The 20,469-nt window shown below is 45.7% G+C and overlaps 3 protein-coding genes across 3 annotated transcripts; 1 reads left to right on the top strand and 2 right to left on the bottom strand.

The window, feature by feature from the left end:
• Positions 1–1,511: 1,511 nt before the first annotated feature.
• Positions 1,512–5,657, top strand: LOC103650976 (hemerythrin HHE cation-binding domain protein). The gene is made up of 3 exons (XM_008676572.4): positions 1,512–2,370; positions 3,152–3,306; positions 5,049–5,657. Exons 1-3 carry the CDS (start codon positions 1,680–1,682, stop codon positions 5,406–5,408), a joined length of 1,206 nt encoding a protein of 401 aa, XP_008674794.1. The 5' UTR covers positions 1,512–1,679; the 3' UTR covers positions 5,409–5,657.
• LOC100383645 (uncharacterized) lies at positions 5,619–7,379 on the bottom strand. Its single transcript, NM_001176290.2, has one exon. It carries the CDS (start codon positions 7,210–7,212, stop codon positions 5,737–5,739), a length of 1,476 nt encoding a protein of 491 aa, NP_001169761.2. The 5' UTR covers positions 7,213–7,379; the 3' UTR covers positions 5,619–5,736.
• A 2,116-nt stretch (positions 7,380–9,495) lies between these two features.
• Positions 9,496–12,013, bottom strand: LOC100280620 (uncharacterized). Its single transcript, NM_001153538.1, is given in 5 exon segments — positions 9,496–9,789; positions 9,932–10,072; positions 10,724–10,836; positions 11,243–11,481; positions 11,665–12,013. Coding segments are annotated over 5 exon segments (1,035 nt in total). The 5' UTR covers positions 11,948–12,013; the 3' UTR covers positions 9,496–9,530.
• Positions 12,014–20,469: the final 8,456 nt, after the last annotated feature.

Raw genomic sequence — 20,469 nt, 5'->3', positions numbered from 1 at the left:
GAGCTTCCTATGGCGCCCGAGGCCGGACTTGGCTGCTGTCAGCCTCACTCTGTCGAGTGGCATAGCAGTCGGAGCGACGTAGGCGGCGCTGTCTTCTTGTCAGGCCGGTCAGTGGAGCGGCGAAGTGACTGCGGTCACTTCGGCTTTATCGACTGAAGGGCGCGCGTCAGGATAAGGTGTCAGACCATCCTTGCATTAAATGCTCCTGCGATACGGTCGGTCGGTGTGGCGATCTGGCCAAGGTTACTTCTCGGCGAAGAATGGGCCTCGGGCGAGCCGAAGGTGTGTCCGTTGCTTGAATCTCACAAGGTTGCTTAAATGCTCCACGTGCAAATGAACACAAAGATGTAGCACACACTATCTCAATGAATCTCACAAGGCACTAGTGCTAAACTCAAATGAGTAGCCCTCTCTTGCTTGCTCTCTTTTTGTGGCACTTGTGTTGATTGTAGTGGTCTAAATCTTGTGTATTGGATGGATCAATGAATAGAGGTGGTTGAGAGGGCTTGAATATGTCAACTAGATGACTTGGAATGTTGCTTGGGCTTCCACACCTTGAAGTGGGCGGTTGGGGTGGTATTTATAGCCACCAACCAAATTGTAGCCGTTGGAGAAGGCTGCTGGCGATGGGCGCACCGGACAGTGTCCGGTGCGCCGCCACGTCACTCTGTCGTTAGGGCTTGGAGCTGGCCGATCGTTGGAGGCTTTGTCCTCATGTGGCACCGGACAGTCTGGTGCTCCACCGGACAGTCCGGTGCCCCTCTGACCTGCTGCTCTGACTTCTACCGTGTGTACTGTGCTGCACTGTTCACTGTCAGAGTCGACCGTTGCGCGCAGATAGTCGTTGCTCCGCTGGTGCACCGGACAGTCCGATGGCACACCGGACATTCCGGTGAATTATAGCGGAGCTGCGCCTGGGAAACCCGAAGCTGAGGAGTTTGAGCTGATTCACCCTGGTGCATCGGACATTGTCTGGTGGCCCACCGGACAGTCCAGTGCGCCAGACCAGGGCACACTTCGGTTTCCTTTTTGCTCCTTTCTTTTGAAGTCTAACTTGTTCTTTTGATTGGTTTGTGTTGAACCTTTGGCACATGTAGAATGTATGACTATAGCAAACTAGTTAGTCCAATTATTTGTGTTGGGCAATTCAACCACCAAAATCATTTAGAAAAAGTCACTTATAATATTAGGTAAATATTATTAAATTAGTTATAAAACATCTTTATACAGTAAACTTATTTGAAGATATAAATATCAATACTGTTTTCTATAAATGTTGTTAAATTTGATAACGTTTGACTGGTTCTACACCTAAAACTCTATTTTTTAACGACAGAGGGAACTATTTTCTCAGTTTCTCACAAATCTCAAATCTGTTGTGTCCATGAGTCAGACGTCAGCGCGACAGTAATTAATACCACTACTGCTAAACAAATCTTCCAGATCAGGTCAACATCCTTAACAAAATCCGGCCACAAGAGCATAAAGGCCGGCCGGCCCGGCCCCACCATCTCTTCCGCCAACCTCGCCCGCTCCTCTGACTACCTCCTCCACCTCCCACGCAAGCTCCCCCGCGCTCCCAGTGCACGCCGTGCCTCCCCACCTCGCACCTCCCAAGTCCCACCCACAACCACAAACACTCCCAAACCCTTCTCAGTGCGTGGTCCCACTCACTTCGCATGGGCAATTGCTCCCCGTCCCCGCGTCGCCGCCGCCCGACGGAGCCGGACTCGCCGCCGCTCGGCAGCACCGTGTCCGCGCCCACCGTGACGGTCAACTCCATCTCCGTCTCCTCCTACGCGCTGGCCAGATCTCCCTCCGTCTCCGCCGCCGCGGTGGACGCCGAGGACGCCGGCGTCGTGCGCGTTTACGGCTCCGACGGGTGCCCCGTCGCGTGGCGCCTCCGCGTCTCGCTCCTCTACAAGGCGGCGGCGCCCCTCCACTTCACGCCCTCCGAGGCGGCCCCGCTGGGCCGCCCCGTGCTCCGCCTCTCCGCCGCCGACCCGGAGGTCTGCGGCACCGCCGACGAGCTGCTGCGCCTGGTGGACGCGCGGTTCGAGGGCAAGCCGCGCGTCGCGCCGCCGGAGAGGCCCCGCGCGGCGTCGCCGTCGGCCGCGGCCGCGGCGGAGGTCGCCGAGCTGGTGCGGCTGCAGCACCGCAGCGCGGAGCGGCACCTCGAGGGCGTGGCGGCGAAGGTGGCGGAGATGGTTAAGAAAGGGAAGAAGTCGGGCAAGGGGAGGAACGTTGTGGAGGGCGCTGAGGTGAGGAGGCTCGGCAAGTGGTACGGGGACGCAATGGAGGTGATGCTGGAGCACGCCAGGATGGAGGAGACCCTCATCTTCCCTGACATACAGAGGGCATCGTTTCCAGGTCGATTTGAGTTTGATCTATTTTATTTATGCCGCATTGCATTATGCTCTTATTGTCTCTTGATGTTCATACATGTATAAGACATTTGGCTGTACTGGTTGTTTTCGCTTCGATTTGCACCTATACCTTTCTGCACTGACCGTTTCCTGTCGCAAAAAAAAGCAGTGCATCTGAGTCTAGACAATTGGAGCCCGGCTTCAATTCGTAGTTCTCATTCTATTCTGGTTGCGTTGGTTATTTTGAGGAGTCGTTCACTTGTGCTGGCCGGTTTTGAGGATTTCTTTCTTTATGTGTTCCTATACTTTGGCCCAGAACATGTACTGTATTCCACTATTCCCCTACTACTCTAGCTGTACAGGTCGCCCTTTATTCTGATTGGTAAAAGCAGCTAACAAAATACTGCAATGTGATGTACTAGAGCCGAGCTAAACATTTGTCTGTTTCCAAGTGAAAAACAAACAAACGGGCTCCCCTCCTTGACTCCTGCCCCTGAAGGGCTTGTTCGGTTATTTTTAATCCATATGGATTGAAGGGGATTGATACGGATTGGAGGGGATTTTGACTTACTAGGGAGCAAAACCCCCTCAATCCCCCTCAATCCATATGGATTGGGGTAGAACCGAACAAGCCCGAAATGGGAATCAATCATCACACTAAATGCTTATCTCAACGTCTTGGACCCAAGATATTTGTTGAGCATTTATTTAATCGGCAACTGTTTGTATACTGATATGATTAGGATGTAATCTAATCTGACACCAAATTGTATTTTGTGTGACAGGAGTGTGCGATAAGGTTAACGAGCAGCATGGGAGGCACCTGCCAATGATGAATGGAATCAAGGAGGATATAAAAACACTGCTGACGTTGGAATTAGGGAGCCCCCTATTCCATGAAGTGGTGGTCAACCTGTCAGTTCGCCTCAAAGCGTTGCAGGTACAGACGTACAGTCCCTGTGTTATCCAATAACTGCATTGGTTGTCCTTTATCTGCCAGAAGCTTGACAATTCATAATTCTGACTGTGCATTGCTTGTGAAACCTTTCTACTTCAGAATATACACTAGCGTTAAGCTTTCTAGCGGAGTAGTGGTAGAAGGTAGTATTTAGTTATGAACGCCATGCGTGAAAGAATAGGCAAAGCACCATCTTAGGTGTCTTCAGAAGTGAGCCATATGGAAACCTTCGAGTGCTTAGGAGGTTTTGCAAACTTCATCTTTTGTAACTTTCAAGGGTTCTATGCTACCTTCATGCAAAAGCGATAATTTGTTGTTGTGGATGTTACCCTGTCCTAATCTGTATCCCTTTAACAAATATCCTACCATGAGATATTCTCTTTAAAAGGAGTAACCGAAAGTGATATGGAACAGAATGATGAGGGGACCAATCACCATGTTACCAAAGGATAAAATTGATTCCTTTCGTCCTCGAGTGGAAAAGTTTGTTATATTGCACTACTGTATTCTGTATACTTGCACTTTCCATCGAAAGTGGAAGATCATGTAGGTCCTGGATAAGGACCACTTCCAACCTATTGTCTCTAAAACTTGCATGGCCTGTCAAATTGGATCTGGATTCACCACCATATGCTTACTGCATAATGCTATCTTGGCAGTTCACTGCTGTGGTATTGTGCATTATGGGAAATGTTACAAAGGGAAAAGTAAAGTAGGATGCAGTCTGCTCATTCTAAGCCTGTTTGATCTGTAAAACTGGCATTGTTTCAGCAAAAGATAGCACGAGAAATTTAATGTTTTAGGTTGATAGGAATCCACCACCATGGTGTTAGCCTACAGCTCTTCTTTTCATTGGAAACTTGGAAGGTGTGTATTGTGTAATGAAAGTTGAGGGAAGAAAGTAGGGTGCAACGTGGCCCAAGCAATTAAGAAATGATTGCTTTGCATGACAATAAAGGTTTCAACATTTTATGCTCATTACAGCTGGCCCTATTCCACATGTTCCTACCAAGCTTTCAAAAAGAATATGACATTGGTCTGGAGGCCATTTGACAATGGTGCAATCATTATGAGCACTCCCATTCCAGGGATGCTTCATCTCTTTGCTGATTGCATTCAGTGTGTGGCTTATTTTGCTTTGAGCTGATTACTGATAGCATGCGTTGACAAATCGTCAGGCAAAATTAGCCAGCAATTTCTCTCTCTGAAGTCTGAACTAGCTAAGAAACTTTAGGCTCTTAGCGGCCTTTGAAGTTTGTTTTGATATTTTTTCTTAATTTAATATTGTGGACTGATGCATACTTGCATGGGTATTGAGAAACTTCTCCATAGAATATCCTACTAACTATTTGGAAAGGGATTTTTAAATCTGTGCCCTTAGTTCAGCATCACCGTTCAGTTTTAACCTTCTCTGGTAGTAAGGGATGGGACGTTTTTACTACTGAAGAGTGGCAAAACTGAGCAGTGGTGCTGAACTAGGGGCATAGATTTAAAAGTCAGCTCATTGCTGTATGATTAGTTACAGGTCTGACTTCTATAAAACACAATTGATTATGGTACTTGGCTCATTGCCGAAAGTCTGCTGATAATACCAAACACTCCATATCTGGACTCATCCTCTAATAAACCCAATGAGCCATTACAACTCCTAGGCAATGACCTTGTAAATTCATACCTCCATCTTCATGTTTGGTGCGTTTCTGATATCTACCAAATATTGGCAGGACCACACCAAAGAGCACTTCAAGGAAGAAGAGAGTGACCTTCTGCCACGGCTAGAGCAAGTAAGACGGATGCAGCGGGAGGAGGGGAAGGTTTCTGACAAGTCTAGTTCAGCGTGGGCTTCTGAGGCGGTAGCTACAATGGAGATGACACACTCGAAGCTCTTCCCCTTCTTCATGACTGGTCTCCTTCCCCAGGAGGCCATGCAATACTTGGACCTAGTGTGCCGATGCACCAAGAACACGCGCCATCTGGTCTCCATGCTCAGATCTCTTGCAGAGCGTCTGGAAGATGCGAACCCGTCAATTATACACAACAACCCAACCAAACTGTATGAGCACCTCCTTGTAAAGTCCCCATAAGCCTCAAACTGCTCTGCGCAGCGATGCGGTGCTAACCTTTACTTTTCCTGTCAGTAGTGCAGCTTATGTATTTCGGGTTATTTGAACGATTGTGAAAGCGTGGCGTGTATAGCTTATTGTGATATGGCAGCGTGAGTAACTACACGGAAAAAAGTGGAAGTGTTTTGAAATGGGTATGATTTCCGGCTGTTCTCTGTTGACTGGTAATCTGATTCACAATCAAGCATGTATGTAGCCATATTCACTTTTTGTGAACTGTCGTCGGCTTCACGTGCACAGATGTGATCTGGTTTGAAATGTACTAGAAAAGGCAGCGCCCTATCGGGTGCTATACCAGCTCAACTGAAAATAGCTTATGGATAAAATAAGAGAACTGATGGTAGTATCCTTGGATGGCTATACCAGTTCGTGAGCACCCTTGGATGGCTAACCATGTCGATGGTAGTATCCTTTCTAGCAGCTTACCGAGCATCAACAGGCACTGCAATACTGCACTCCGATAGCATGTGTTTCTGAGATTTGGTATCCCTTTGATAGCATAGCCTTGCGCATCAGATGGTTTGGATTCATAGCAAGGCCATATGTCTGCAAGATCCATAGCCACACCAAACCGAGATGACCGGCTCTCTGCTGGAAGTACTTCATTCATGATTTCCTGCTCTCCTTTTGCAATCTCCACATCATGGGTAGTCAGCAAGCCCTCCTTCGTAAGCAGGTCGACAGAATTGCTATCATCCCTCACCAATATAGTCAACCAGCCAGTGATGTAAATCAAATGTTGAGCCTTGCTTATAGCATCCAAGATATCTGTCCAGCACCTATGTAGCTCACAGTTCTTGCCATCAGCGAGCTGGATCTCGGTTCTCCGGATGCCCCTCGCCCAGTTACAGTCCTTGCCCACATCAAAGAACTGAGGCTTCACATGGATCTTGTTGACTCCAACTAATTCACCCTGTTCATCGCAGCTTTCTAGCCACCTATCTAGCTCCTCCGTGTTGAAGAAACTGTTGAAGGCAGTATGTGCGATGGCAACAGAGGTATCACTTTGCTGCATTTCATCAAACATCCCTTGAGCATCAATTGAAATAGATGCAGGTTGGCTTGCCACCGTCACCATGAGGCTGACACGGGCCACATAGGTGAGCATCGTGGAGATGTAATACTCGGTGGAGAGCAGCAGCCTGATGGCGTGGAAGGAGTTAACGAGCCCGTGGTCGGGGTGTAGACCGAGCACCTGCAGCGCGGCGTCGTAGCGTCCCCGGTAGGTGTTGGCGAAGTCGAATAGCTGCTGCGCATGGTGGAGCAGTAGGTGCGCGTAGTGCGCGTCCCCGGCCCAGTGGAACACGGCGGTCGCGGCAGCCATGACGGCTGCGACCTCGGAGCCCGGGTGGTCCGCGTCAACCTCGGACGCTCGTCGTGACGTGGTCATGTCCACATGCTGCTGCCAGCAGTAGTGGTCCGAGTCGTCGTCCCCAACGTGCACCCATAGCTCGGCTCGACGATGACCCTGACGGCCTCGGCGGCGAGGTCCCCGAGGCTGCGGGTGAAGGCGATGCTTGAGTAGAGTGTGTCGCTGCCCTGTGGGGAATAGGGAAGGGAGTGGCGAAGCGGTCGCGCCCATCGCCGCCATGGCCAGTCCACCGTGGTTGCAGGCGCTGAACCCCGCGACGAACGTGATGGCATTTGGCACCACATTCTCCACCCGCGTCATCCGGTTGAACAAATCGAGCGAGTCCTTGCCGCGGCCATGGTTGGCGAGCGCGAGGGCCATGGCGTTCCAGGACGCAAGGTGCCGCTCCGGCATCCGGTCAAACGCATGGCGTGCGAACTCCACCGTGCCGCACTGGACGTAGAGGTCAACGAGCGAGTTGTTGATGATGGCCTGGTAGTAGGTGATAGCCTGGAAGCCCCGGAGCTCCTGGGAGAAGTCCGGGATGCCGATGGGAGGGATGGAGGTGGGTGCGCGTCTACGCGAGGGACTGTGACGACTGTATGCGACGACTGTCGAAGACTGTATTTCGAGTCCGAGCAGAACGACACACGTGTTGAAGACAGATGGGCTGTGAGCCCGCGAAGTGCGGGGAGGCCTTCAAACCGCGTCGGGTTTTAATACTTTAGATTAGATGCACCCTGAGACTCTGCCTGGAATGTTCATTTTGTACTCGCATACGGAGATCAAGGGACCTATCGTGATACTTAACCAGTATTGTGACTATTTCATCGTTATATGCGACATTGTAACCAATAATTTAACATATTTTGGTGAATTTCTTGAAGCATTTTGTGCTTAGGTTTTTTTAACGTTCTTGATTGATCTTTAGGTGTAAAGGCCTTGTGATTGATATAATCTCTTGGTGATGGCTTCGAAATGGATTAATTAGTATGTATGCAGGTTTACTAATTTTTGGAGGCCATTTGAAATTGATTTCGTTTTTTTTTTCAAAAGAAGACTGCAGTTAAAGCAGAATTCCTCAACCGTGGTTGAACCTCCGAACAAATATGTTGAACCTCCGCATATTTTGCTGACCGCTGCTCTTAGGCCTTGTTCGTTTGTGCCGGATTGGTGGATCGGAATAATTCCTAACCGGATTGCTTCTCTAATTTATATAAATTTTGATTAGCTGGAACAATTCCGGGTGCAATCCGACACAAACGAACGAGTCCTTATGTCTCGGTTCTATTTTTACTTTGCTTCCGCGGTGTTTTAAGGTTTCTCCGATGTTGACATGTGTGCTTTGGATTATCGTTGGGATATAGGTTAAAGTTGGAATATAGATCAAGTTCGTTCGAATTTTTTTGATTAGCTCTTATTCACATCTTTCTCTAATAATTATTTCGGTCCTTTAATCTGAGAGCGTTATCTTGAAAATAAACTCAGTTTGGCATTACCAAGGTTCAAAAACTTTGGTAATAGATCTACTCAGGGCCTTTAGAATACCATTACATCCTTATAGCCTTCTTTGAAATTAAAGATTGGTAAAACATAGAGATAGAAAAAACGTAGCAATAGAGTTATATGACACTTGCAATTCCACAGAAAAATTAAAATTTCTAAGAGGGTGGACCTCATGTTAGAAATCCTCTAAAATATCACTACAATGGTCCATTTCATTAGAATTTTTATAGGATTTATATGAACTCAATCCTTTGTTCTAAAGAGCTACATAAGAAACTTTTCTGTAGGACTTTAATCATTCAAAATTTCTTCACTTTTACTTTGTTCAAAGGAGGCCTAAGATATACTAAAAACTCAACACATCTGGCGGGTGGCAGCAGGCCACCTTGCGTCCTTGCCCTCAAAGCTTGTGTGTGAGATTTTTTAGTAGATGAAAAAAAATGGTAATAGATGATGAATAGATATAGAAAGTAATATTTTATAGTTGTAGTGAGATTAGAGTGAACCGCTGAGGGAGATGAAAAATTAGAAGATGGAATCTTGACGACGTGACATAAAAGTATGATATAGAGAAAAAAAACGCTGCAGATATTCTAACAGCGAGGAAGAAGACCTAAAAAACTGGCTGCCCTGATTAACAGCCTCTGAACCAGTGGTTGACAGCCTTCCAACTAGAGGACCTGCCGCACGCTCAACAGATAATGGCGCCAGAACAAAAGACACGTTGGAAAGTTATGCGTGACCACTAAGAATTGACAAGGACTATCCTATCCAGGCATTCAGCAGCAGTCACAACGGGAGTGCTCCTAATCAGCCAAACATAAAAAAGCTTTGATGGCATGGTTCATCACGTGGCAACAAAACGTGGAACAAAGTCATAGAGGATCTCTTCCCCTGAACAAAACAGGTACATAAGTTTGTAAAAGCTTTCTACAGTAGAATATATGAGAATATGATTGGCAATGCAGTATCTGTTCTTATTCAGGGTAGGAAAAATGTAATATTAAGCAGTGGTCTCTCTTTTTTACAACATCCAATAATCTGCAGAAAGAGAACATGGGATTATGTATACTTTTCTCTCGATTATTAACAGAAGGGTGCACTATTTCCTCAGAAAAGAAGCAAAGAATTCTTGTTGGGCAACAATATGAGAGAGGAAACGTTATCCCATGGGTTGTCAAACTCAATATGTCACAATAAATGAAGGTTCTGATTGAAGGTACCACTCAATTTTGAACTGCTGATAGAAAGTTAGGTACCATGATCTCGAGTAGCCCTTTCGGATTGTCCACATGAACCCAGTGGCCAGAGTTAGGGAGAACGTGAAGTGACACTTTTCCTACATCAGGCTTGGACTCTCTCCCGGCTAATGCTTTTAGCCTTTGAACGTCATCAGGGACCCATCGATCACTGTGCTCTGCTTGCACTATTGCAATCTCCAAATCCTTAGGTGGGTGTTCCAGCACCGACCAATAGTCCCTTTCCCTGAAAATTAACAATATTTGAACTCAGCAACATAAATTAACAGCAAATCATAGGCCTGTCTGATGTTATGATTCATGTCAACAAACAATTCTCGATACATAAATAATATACAGTTACAAGAGAACTTCACACTAAACATTACCTATAAGAACTAAACATGTCTATGGCAGCCTGAAGATTGAAAGCCCAGGTCACATGATCGTTGTCCTTCTTCAAGTTACTGCCGATCCATTCTGAAAGAGACTTCGAAAATCCAAGGCTGAGCATGTGGTCGACAACCCACCTGGTGGCACGTAACAACTGAAATCAGCATTACGGAATAAGGATATGCACATATGTAAACCATTTAACATATGCAGTTCCAGACACTGCTCATGCTAAACATTCAGAAAGGTCCAAAATATTTCCTATTCTTGACATTAATATTTGCTTGCCAGACTGAATCTATATTAAAAAGAAATTCATTGACCTTCAGGCTTCAGGCATCACAAGAGCATATTTCTAGTTTTCAGTGGACTACAACTCTTCTGGACTGTAACTCAAGTATTACACATTTGATGAAAGACCATATCCTACAATCTACGAATACACAATTATCACTCATTAACATTAAGAAACAAAATTGTACAAGGCACACAGACCTTTCTAAACCTGCTATGTTACCAAAACTGTTGTTAAAAATGTTCTACCCAAATTTTACATCCACCCATACAATCTTTATAAACAGCTATGTGGTTACATCCTACAGTTGATAAGACTATAGTTATGGAATCACAACCCCACTTTCAGCATTTTTTTCATCTGTACCATTGTTTTCTCTATGTTGGTGTTGTTAGTCTGTCAGAGTGTTAGTCTACATACCCATGTAGCTATATATAAATACAAAAATAGCAAGAATGACTAAACCTCAGCAAGGGAAGGGACGAGATAGTACTTGCGTGATGGAAGTGAAGAAGGAAGACTCGCTAGCGTTTGCAAAACCTGTTCAACTTCACCATCACTGTTCTCTGTTTCTACTTGTCCAGGGACAGAATCAAGGACCCAGAGCTGTTCTGCATCAAAGGAAAATATAACATAGTGATACATAATCTATGTCCTCTTATCCAGTAATATGTACTGTATGCATGAACCACTACAACCACAATCCCACAGTTCAAAGAAATGAACTATACATGGTGATACTAAAACAAAGGATGAGAAGTAAAGAATAGGACAGTTGTACATTCATGGCAGAAACAGCAAAGGAATTATCTAACCATACTGTGATTCAGATTCAAATTCGAAGAAAAAATAAAAACAAATGCACTAAGTGTTAAACTATATATAGAAGCATGAAATTCCAGTTCTCCACAGAAAAACAGTTACCATACATTTTGAGTTACAGAAAGCAAAACAATCTTTGAACCTTTCTTTGATTAAATCTTGCCAAAAAACTAATAGTGGCTCCTCTCACCTGTTTGGGAAGATTAGCAGAATCTCCATACACACCGCGAGAGCAGCTCTCCGCGAAATCTAGAGCGACTTTTCCACCCATGGAGTGACCCACAACAACATCCGGCCATGGCCAACCACGGGCCTTCACTAAATCAGCGAGGTCCTTGGCGGCAGTAGATATGTTGTGGGGTGGGCCGAGCCCCTTGATCCCAGCCGATCTGCCATGGTTCCTCAAGTCCACGAGAACCATCCTCCACTCTGCACACCAGTACACATACGAACGCCAAACAATCAGCTCTGTAAACAACTTCGTGTCCTTCATCAATAGCAATCTATTAAACTGTATTCGGTGGTTGTGCGCTAGATAACAACGGAAAAAAATGAGGAAATCGGTGTTTTTTATTATTATTGCACTGCTAAAGGGAATGGGTTTGGGAATACCGTCTGAAGGGGAGCGGTTACGGAGTTCGGAGACGAGGGCGCGAGAGAAGGAGCGCCAGTTGCGGCCGGAACCGAGGAGGCCGTGCAGGACGAAGGCAGTGGCGGTAGCCGGCTTCTCCGGCGACAGCTGGATCTCGTCGAAAGCGAGGGTTTCGGTCTGGTGGGGGGCGTCCGAGTGGACAGGTGAGGAGAGGAGGAGACGCCACGGACACAGAGAACACCCCGAGGAGAACGAGAGGAGGCGCGAGCGGAGGGAGGACGAGGCCCGCAGAGACGCCGCCATGGCCGATCGCGTCGCGAGAGCCCTGTCCGAAGCCGCGGCACCGTTGCGAAGCAGCAGCGAAGGTTTAGAAAAGGCCGTCTTGTTATTTGTCATTATAATACTCCGAAGGTTTGGCTTTATCAGATTGGTAATATATCTGTTCTTTTTTATTTGTCAGTTGTCACGCTAAGCTAACATACGGTAAATATTCGAAAACGAAACTATACTTCCAAGCAATTGCTCGCCAAAATAATACTCCAAATATGTTGAAGCCACTGTTTTGGCATTACAATGACGTGCATAAAGTGAACTAGAACTAATTAAAGAGTAACTAATTAAAGAGTGTTTGAATGTAATGAAGTTAATAGTTAGTTGACTAACTAGCTAATAAATAGGTAGTTATCTATTAATTAATTTACTAAAAATAATTAATATTTAAACTATTAGCTACGTTGTTTAAATGTCTCTAGCTAATTTTAGGGAATTCACAAGTTCTATTTTTGCTCTTACTCACTCTGTCCGCATAGGTGAAATATCTCGTCCCCTGTACATCAACATTGGCTCGCTCTCCTCCCTCACATTCATCTTCTCTGAGCGCCGTTGCCGCCAAGATCGTGCCTGAGATTTCATAATATGAATGAAATTTTAGATGGAAGCCTTTTTGATCGATGTATATATAATGACTATATATATGTATATATATACACATATTTGAAAAGATAGAGGAAAATTTTTGTGCAAAAGAAGAAAGATAAAAAAGGAAAATGGAGGAAAAACAATCCGTGATAGGAAAAACAATTCATAAGAAGGAAGATATGAAAAAAAGATAGGAAAAACAATTTCGTGACATAAAATACAATTCAAAAGAAGAAAAAAGTATGACAAACGTGGAATTTGAAGATATGAAAACATTCCGTGCAAAAAAACATGACAAGATAGGAAAAACCATTCTGTGATAGAATAAAAAATAACTCAAAAGAAGGAAGATATGAAAAGCAAAGATGGGAAAGCAATTCTGTGATAGAAAAACAATTTAAATAAGAAAAAAAATATGACAGTTGTGGGATTTGAACCCACGCCCTTTCGGACCAGAGCCTAAATCTGGCGCCTTAGACCCTTGTAACGTGAAGATACAAGACAACTTCAAGTGTTCATCAAGTAGGTTGAATACGAGCTCTCCGTGCTTCTTTTCACTCTTTAGAGTACCCCGTAATTGACCCTGATGCTGTTTGACGCTTTTTCTAGAGTACCCTGTGATTGACACCGATGCTGTTTCACGCTCGCAGTGGGGTGGGGGGGACAGTCTCTGCCAAGGGGCCAAACCTAGGGATGAAAACGGTACGGGAAAATCCCGTACCGTCCCGTTCCGATTACCGGTTTTTTCGGATCGTTTTCGTATACTTCGGGTACTTTTCGGTTTCAGGACGAAAACGGGTAGATTGTCTTCGGTAACGGTATCGAAAACGGGCAGACTGTTTTTTCGTTCGTTTTTGCGGTTACCGTTTTGGTTCGGGAAAATCTCGTTTTTCATACCGTTTAGCCTATTCGGTTTTGGGCCTTTTAGTTCCTGAAAGGGAAATGTGCCCTTGGGCCATTTCTAAGTATTTTGCTGATTGAGTGCAAACACAAGTGCTTAAATATGAATCTATGCCCATGGATGAACAAAGTGCAAATCACAAGTAAAGGTATGTTTCTAAGCCTTAGTACATTGGTTTTGTGTACTAATATACTTGTCTAAAGTGTTAGAAACAGAAAAGAAAAGAGGTGCAAAAGACTTGGCTGTGTACAACCAAGACTCAGCTCGGTCTGGCACACCGGACTGTCCGGTGGTGCACCGGACAGTGTCCGGTGCGCCAGGCTGACTCGGCGTGAAGAGGCCGCTCTCGGGAATTCGCCGACGGCGTACGGCTAAAATTCACCGGACTGTCCGGTGTGCACCGGACTGTCCGGTGAGCCAACGGTCGGCCGGGCCAACGGTCGGCCGCGGAATCTGCGCGCGACACGTGGCCGGGCCAACGGTCAGAAGGGGGCACCGGACTGTCCGGTGTGCACCGGACATGTCCGGTGCGCCAACGGCTCTCTGGCGGCCAACGGTCGGCTGCGCCGTTTAAGGAAGGAAATCGGGCACCGGACACTGTCCGGTGTGCACCGGACTGTCCGGTGCGCCAAACGACAGAAGGCAAGAATGGCCTTCCAGATTTGGTCTCAACGGCTCCTAGCTGCCTTGGGGCTATAAAAGGGACCCCTAGGCGCATGGAGGAGTACACCAAGCATTCCTACAACATTCCTAAGCACCAAGACATCGATTCCGCGCATTTGGTTCATTGTGATAGCATCTAGAGCTCTTGTTGAGTTGTGAACTCATTGAGTTGTGTTGCAAGCTCTTGTTACGACTTGTGTGCGTGCTGTTGCTCTGATTTTGAGTCTTGTGTGCGTTGCTGGTTCCTCCCTTACTCCGTATTTCTTTGTGAATCTCAAGTGTAAGGGCGAGAGGCTCCAAGTTGTGGAGATTCCTCGCAAACGGGATATTGAAAGGCAAAGCAAAACACCGTGGTATTCAAGTTGGTCTTTGGACCGCTTGAGAGGGGTTGATTGCAACCCTCGTCCGTTGGGACGCCACAACGTGGAGTAGGCGAGCGTTGGTCTTGGCCGAACCACGGGATAAACCATTGTGTCATCTCTGTGTTTGATCTCTTGTGGTATTGTGTTTTGTTGAGACTCCTCTCTAGCCACTTGGCGATTATTGTGCTAACACTTAACAAGTTTTTGTGGCTATAAGTTTAAGTTTCACAGGATCACCTATTCACCCCCCCTCTAGGTGCTCTCAATTGGTATCGGAGCCATTCTCTTCAAGAAGGGACTAATCGCCTGAAGAGATGGATCCTAAGGGAAAGGGGATGGTGGTCGACAACAACGAGAAGGAGTCTATCTTCAACGAGCCGAAGAATGACAAGTCTACCGACTTGGGCTCAAGCCACAAGCGCAAAGATGGGAAGAAGAAGAAGACAAGGCGCATCAAGGAGATCGTCTACTACGACAACGACGAATCCTCTTCTTCCCAAAAGGACGATGACAACGACTACAGGAAGACGGTCAATTCGAACTTTTCATTTGATTATTCTCGTATTCCACATAGTTTGAATTCGCATTTGCTTTCCATTCCTCTTGGCAAACCTCCACACTTTGATGGGGAGGACTACGGATTTTAGAGTCACAAAATGCGTAGTCATTTATTCTCTCTCCATCCAAGCATATGGGAGATTGTAGAGAATGGAATGAAATTTGATAGCTCGGATAGCCCTATGTTTATTAATGAACAGATTCATAAAAATGCACAAGCCACTACTGTGTTGCTAGCCTCTTTGTGCAGGGACGAGTACAACAAGGTGAGCGGCTTGGACAATGCCAAGCAGATATGGGACACCCTCAAGATTTCTCACGAGGGGAACGACATCACCATGCTCACTAAAATGGAGTTGGTGGAGGGCGAACTTGGAAGGTTTGCGATGATAAGGGGCGAGGAGCCAACCCAAACATACAACCGACTCAAGACCCTTATCAACAAAATAAGGAGCTATGGAAGCACGCGATGGACGGACCATGACGTCGTCCGACTATTACTAAGGTCCTTTACCATTCTTGATCCTCATTTGGTGAATAATATTCGTGAGAATCCCAGGTACACCAAAATGTCGCCCGAAGAAGTCCTAGGAAAATTCGTCAGCGGGCGAATGATGATTAAGGAAGCAAGGTACGTGGACGACGCCTTGAATGGACCGATCAACGAGCCGCAACCTCTTGCTCTCAAAGCAACAAGAAGCAAGGAGGCGCTACCTAGCAAGGTGGCACAAATTGAGGCGGCCGGACTTAATGATGAAGAGATGGCTCTCATCATCAAACGCTTCAAAACGGTGCTAAAGGGTCACAAGGGACAGCCAAGCAAGACCAAGACAAAGGGGAAGCGCTCATGCTTCAAATGCGGTAAGATTGGTCATTTTATTGCTAACTGTCCCGATAATGAAAGTGACCAGGAACACGGGAGCAAGAGGGAAAAGAAGAAAAATTACAAGAAGGCCAAGGGCGAGGCACATCTAGGAAAGGAATGGGACTCGGATTGCTCCACCTCCGACTCTGACAATGAAGGACTCGCTGCCACCGCCTTCAACAAGTCATCCCTCTTCCCAAACGAGCGTCACACATGCCTCATGGCAAAGGAGAAGAAGGTATGTACTCGAGACAGTACTACTTATGATTCCTCTAGTGATGATGAATCTAGTGATGAGGAAATAGACTACTCTAGCTTGTTCAAGGGATTGGATAGATATAAAATTGATAAAATCAATGAATTGATTGATGCATTGAATGAGAAGGATAAACTCTTAGAGAAACAAGAAGATTTATTGTATGAAGAGCATGATAAATTTGTAGAAGCTCAAAGATCTCATGCTCTAGAAGTTAAAAGAAATGAAATGCTTTCTTTTGAACTATCTACTTGTCATGAAACCATTTCTACTTTAAAAGGTGTCAACAATGATTTAAATGCTAAATTAGAAGTAACAAATAAATCCAATTCTTGTGTAGAACATGTTGTAATTTGTACTAGGTGTAAAGATTTTGACATTGATGCTTGTAGTGAACACCTGGTTTCAATTTCCAAACTTAATGATGAATTGGCTAGTCTTAATGCTCAACTTAAGACTAGCAAGAGTAATTTTGATAAGCTAAAATTTGCAAGGGATGCCTACACAATTGGTAGACACCCCTCAATTAAGGATGGACTTGGCTACAAGAAGGAAGCCAAGAACTTGACAAGCCATAAGGCTCCCATCTCCGCCAAGGAGAAAGGGAAGGCCCCTATGGCTAGTAGTGTGCAAAAGAACCATGCCTTTATGTACCATGATAGGAGACAATCTAGAAATGCTTATAGGAGATGTAACGCATATGATGCTTTTGATTCTCATGACATGGTTGCTTCTAGTTCTTCTTATGTGCATGATAGAAATGTTGATAGGAGAAATGTTGTTCATAATATGCCTAGGAGAAATGTTGTTAATGTTCCTAGGAAAGTAATGAATGAACCCTCTACAATTTATTATGCTTTAAATGCTTCCTTTGCTATTTGTAGAAAGGATAGGAAAATAGTTGCTAGGAAGTTAGGGGCAAAATGCAAGGGAGACAAAACTTGCATTTGGGTCCCTAAGGATATTTGCACTAACCTTGTAGGACCCAACATGAGTTGGGTACCTAAGACCCAAGCCTAAATTTGCCTTGCAGGTTTATGCATCCGGGGGTTCAAGCTGGATTATCGACAGCGGATGCACAAACCATATGACGGGGGAGAAGAAGATGTTCACCTCCTACGTCAAGAATAAGGATTCCCAAGATTCAATTATATTCGGTGATGGGAATCAAGGCAAGGTAAAAGGGTTAGGTAAAATTGCAATTTCTAACGAGCACTCTATCTCAAATGTGTTTTTAGTTGAGTCTCTTGGTTACAATTTGCTATCGGTTAGTCAATTATGCAATATGGGATATAACTGTCTATTTACAAATGTAGATGTGTCTGTCTTTAGAAGAAGTGATGGTTCACTAGCTTTTAAGGGTGTATTAGACGACAAACTTTATTTAGTTGATTTTGCAAAAGAAGAGGCCGGTCTAGATGCATGCTTAATAGCTAAGACTAGCATGGGCTGGCTGTGGCATCGCCGCTTAGCACATGTGGGGATGAAGAACCTTCACAAGCTTCTAAAGGGAGAACACGTGATAGGTTTGACTAACGTGCAATTCGAAAAAGATAGACCTTGTGCAGCTTGTCAGGCAGGTAAACAGGTGGGAGGAGTGCATCACAGCAAGAATGTGATGACCACATCAAGACCCCTGGAGCTGCTACATATGGACCTCTTCGGACCCGTCGCCTATCTAAGCATAGGAGGAAGTAAGTATGGTTTAGTTATTGTTGATGACTTTTCCCGCTTCACTTGGGTGTTCTTTTTGCAGGATAAGTCTGAAACCCAAGGGACCCTCAAGCGCTTCCTCAGGAGAGCTCAAAATGAGTTTGAGCTCAAAGTGAAGAAGATAAGGAGCGACAACGGGTCCGAGTTCAAGAACCTTCAAGTGGAGGAGTTCCGTGAGGAGGAAGGGATCAAGCACGAGTTCTCCGCTCCCTACACACCACAGCAAAACGGTGTGGTAGAGAGGAAGAACAGGACGCTAATCGATATGGCGAGGACGATGCTTGGAGAATTCAAGACCCCCGAGTGTTTTTGGTCGGAAGCCGTGAACACGGCTTGCCACGCCATCAACAGGGTCTACCTTCATCGCCTCCTCAAGAAGACGTCGTATGAGCTTCTAACCGGTAACAAACCCAATGTATCGTACTTTCGTGTATTTGGGAGCAGGTGCTACATTCTAGTGAAGAAGGATAGAAATTCTAAATTTGCTCCCAAAGCTGTAGAAGGGTTTTTGTTAGGTTATGACTCAAATACAAAGGCATATAGAGTCTTCAACAAATCATCGGGTTTGGTTGAAGTCTCTAGCGACGTTGTATTTGATGAGACTAATGGCTCTCCAAGAGAGCAAGTTGTTGATTGTGATGATGTAGATGAAGAAGATGTTCCGACGGCCGCTATACGAACCATGGCGATTGGAGAAGTGCGGCCACAGGAACAAAATGAACGAGATCAACCTTCTTCCTCAACAACGGTACATCCCCCAACTCAAGACGATGAACAGGTTCATCAAAAGGAGGCGTGTGATCAAGGGGGCGCACAAGAAGATCACATGATGGAGGAAGAAGCGCAACCGGCACCTCCAACCCAAGTTCGAGCGATGATTCAAAGGGATCATCCCGTCGACCAAATTCTGGGTGATATTAACAAGGGAGTAACTACTCGGTCTAGATTAGTTAATTTTTGTGAACATTACTCCTTTGTCTCTTCTATTGAGCCTTTCAGGGTAGAAGAGGCCTTGCTAGATCCGGACTGGGTGTTGGCCATGCAAGAGGAGCTCAACAACTTCAAGAGAAATGAAGTTTGGACGCTGGTGCCTCGTCCTAAGCAAAATGTTGTGGGAACCAAGTGGGTGTTCCGCAACAAACAAGACGAGCACGGAGTGGTGACGAGGAACAAGGCTCGACTTATGGCAAAAGGTTATGCCCAAGTCGCAGGTTTGGACTTTGAGGAGACGTTTGCTCCTGTGGCTAGGCTAGAGTCCATTCGTATCTTGCTAGCATATGCCGCTCACCATTCTTTCAGGTTGTTCCAAATGGATGTGAAGAGCGCTTTCCTCAACGGGCCAATCAAGGAGGAGGTGTACGTAGAGCAACCCCCTGGCTTCGAGGATGAACGGTACCCCGACCACGTGTGTAAGCTCTCTAAGGCGCTCTATGGACTTAAGCAAGCCCCAAGAGCATGGTATGAATGCCTTAGAGATTTCTTAATTGCTAATGCTTTCAAGGTTGGGAAAGCTGATCCAACTCTTTTCACTAAGACTTGTGACAGTGATCTTTTTGTGTGCCAAATTTATGTCGATGACATAATATTTGGCTCTACTAATAAAAAGTCTTGTGAAGAGTTTAGCAGGGTGATGACGCAGAAATTCGAGATGTCAATGATGGGCGAGTTGAACTACTTCCTTGGGTTCCAAGTGAAGCAACTCAAGGATGGCACCTTCATCTCTCAAACGAAGTACACGCAAGACTTGCTAAAGCGGTTTGGGATGAAGGACGCCAAGCCCGCAAAGACTCCGATGGGAACCAACGGACACACCGACCTCAACAAAGGAGGTAAGTCCGTTGATCAAAAAGCATACCGGTCAATGATAGGATCGTTACTTTACTTATGTGCTAGTAGACCGGACATTATGCTTAGCGTATGCATGTGTGCTAGATCTCAATCCGATCCTAATGAGTGTCACTTAGTGGCGGTGAAGCGAATTCTTAGATATTTGGTTGCTACGCCTTGCTTCGGGCTCTGGTATCCAAAGGGGTCTACCTTTGACTTGGTTGGATACTCAGACTCCGACTATGCTGGATGTAAGGTCGATAGGAAAAGTACATCGGGGACGTGCCAATTCTTAGGAAGGTCCCTGGTGTCATGGAATTCTAAGAAACAAACCTCCGTTGCCCTATCCACCGCTGAGGCCGAGTATGTTGCCGCAGGACAGTGTTGCGCGCAACTACTTTGGATGAGGCAAACCCTCAGGGACTTTGGCTACAATCTGAGCAAAGTCCCACTCCTATGTGATAATGAGAGTGCTATCCGCATGGCGGAAAATCCTGTTGAACACAGCCGCACAAAGCACATAGACATCCGACATCACTTTTTGAGAGACCACCAGCAAAAGGGAGATATCGAAGTGTTTCATGTTAGCACCGAGAACCAGCTAGCCGATATCTTTACCAAGCCTCTAGATGAGAAGACCTTTTGCAGGCTGCGTAGTGAGCTAAATGTCCTAGATTCGCGGAACTTGGATTGATTTATAGCATACATGTGTATATGCCCTTGATCATGTTCCTTATGCATTTTGTTGCTTAATAATGGTGC

The sequence above is a fragment of the Zea mays genome, chromosome 3 (assembly GCF_902167145.1).
Source record: "Zea mays cultivar B73 chromosome 3, Zm-B73-REFERENCE-NAM-5.0, whole genome shotgun sequence".
In the NCBI taxonomy this organism is placed as follows: domain Eukaryota; kingdom Viridiplantae; phylum Streptophyta; class Magnoliopsida; order Poales; family Poaceae; genus Zea; species Zea mays.
This window is presented reverse-complemented; position numbering and strand designations above follow the sequence as displayed.

Bases quoted from the DNA above. Each gene is read 5' to 3' on its own strand.
- LOC103650976 (XM_008676572.4), top strand. From the start codon at position 1,680: ATGGGCAATTGCTCCCCGTCCCCGCGTCGCCGCCGCCCGACGGAGCCG. The intron at 2,371-3,151 runs GTCGATTTGAGT...TTTGTGTGACAG, and splicing joins ACAGAGGGCATCGTTTCCAG to GAGTGTGCGATAAGGTTAAC. The intron at 3,307-5,048 runs GTACAGACGTAC...AAATATTGGCAG, and splicing joins TTCGCCTCAAAGCGTTGCAG to GACCACACCAAAGAGCACTT.
- LOC100383645 (NM_001176290.2), bottom strand. From the start codon at position 7,212: ATGCCGGAGCGGCACCTTGCGTCCTGGAACGCCATGGCCCTCGCGCTC.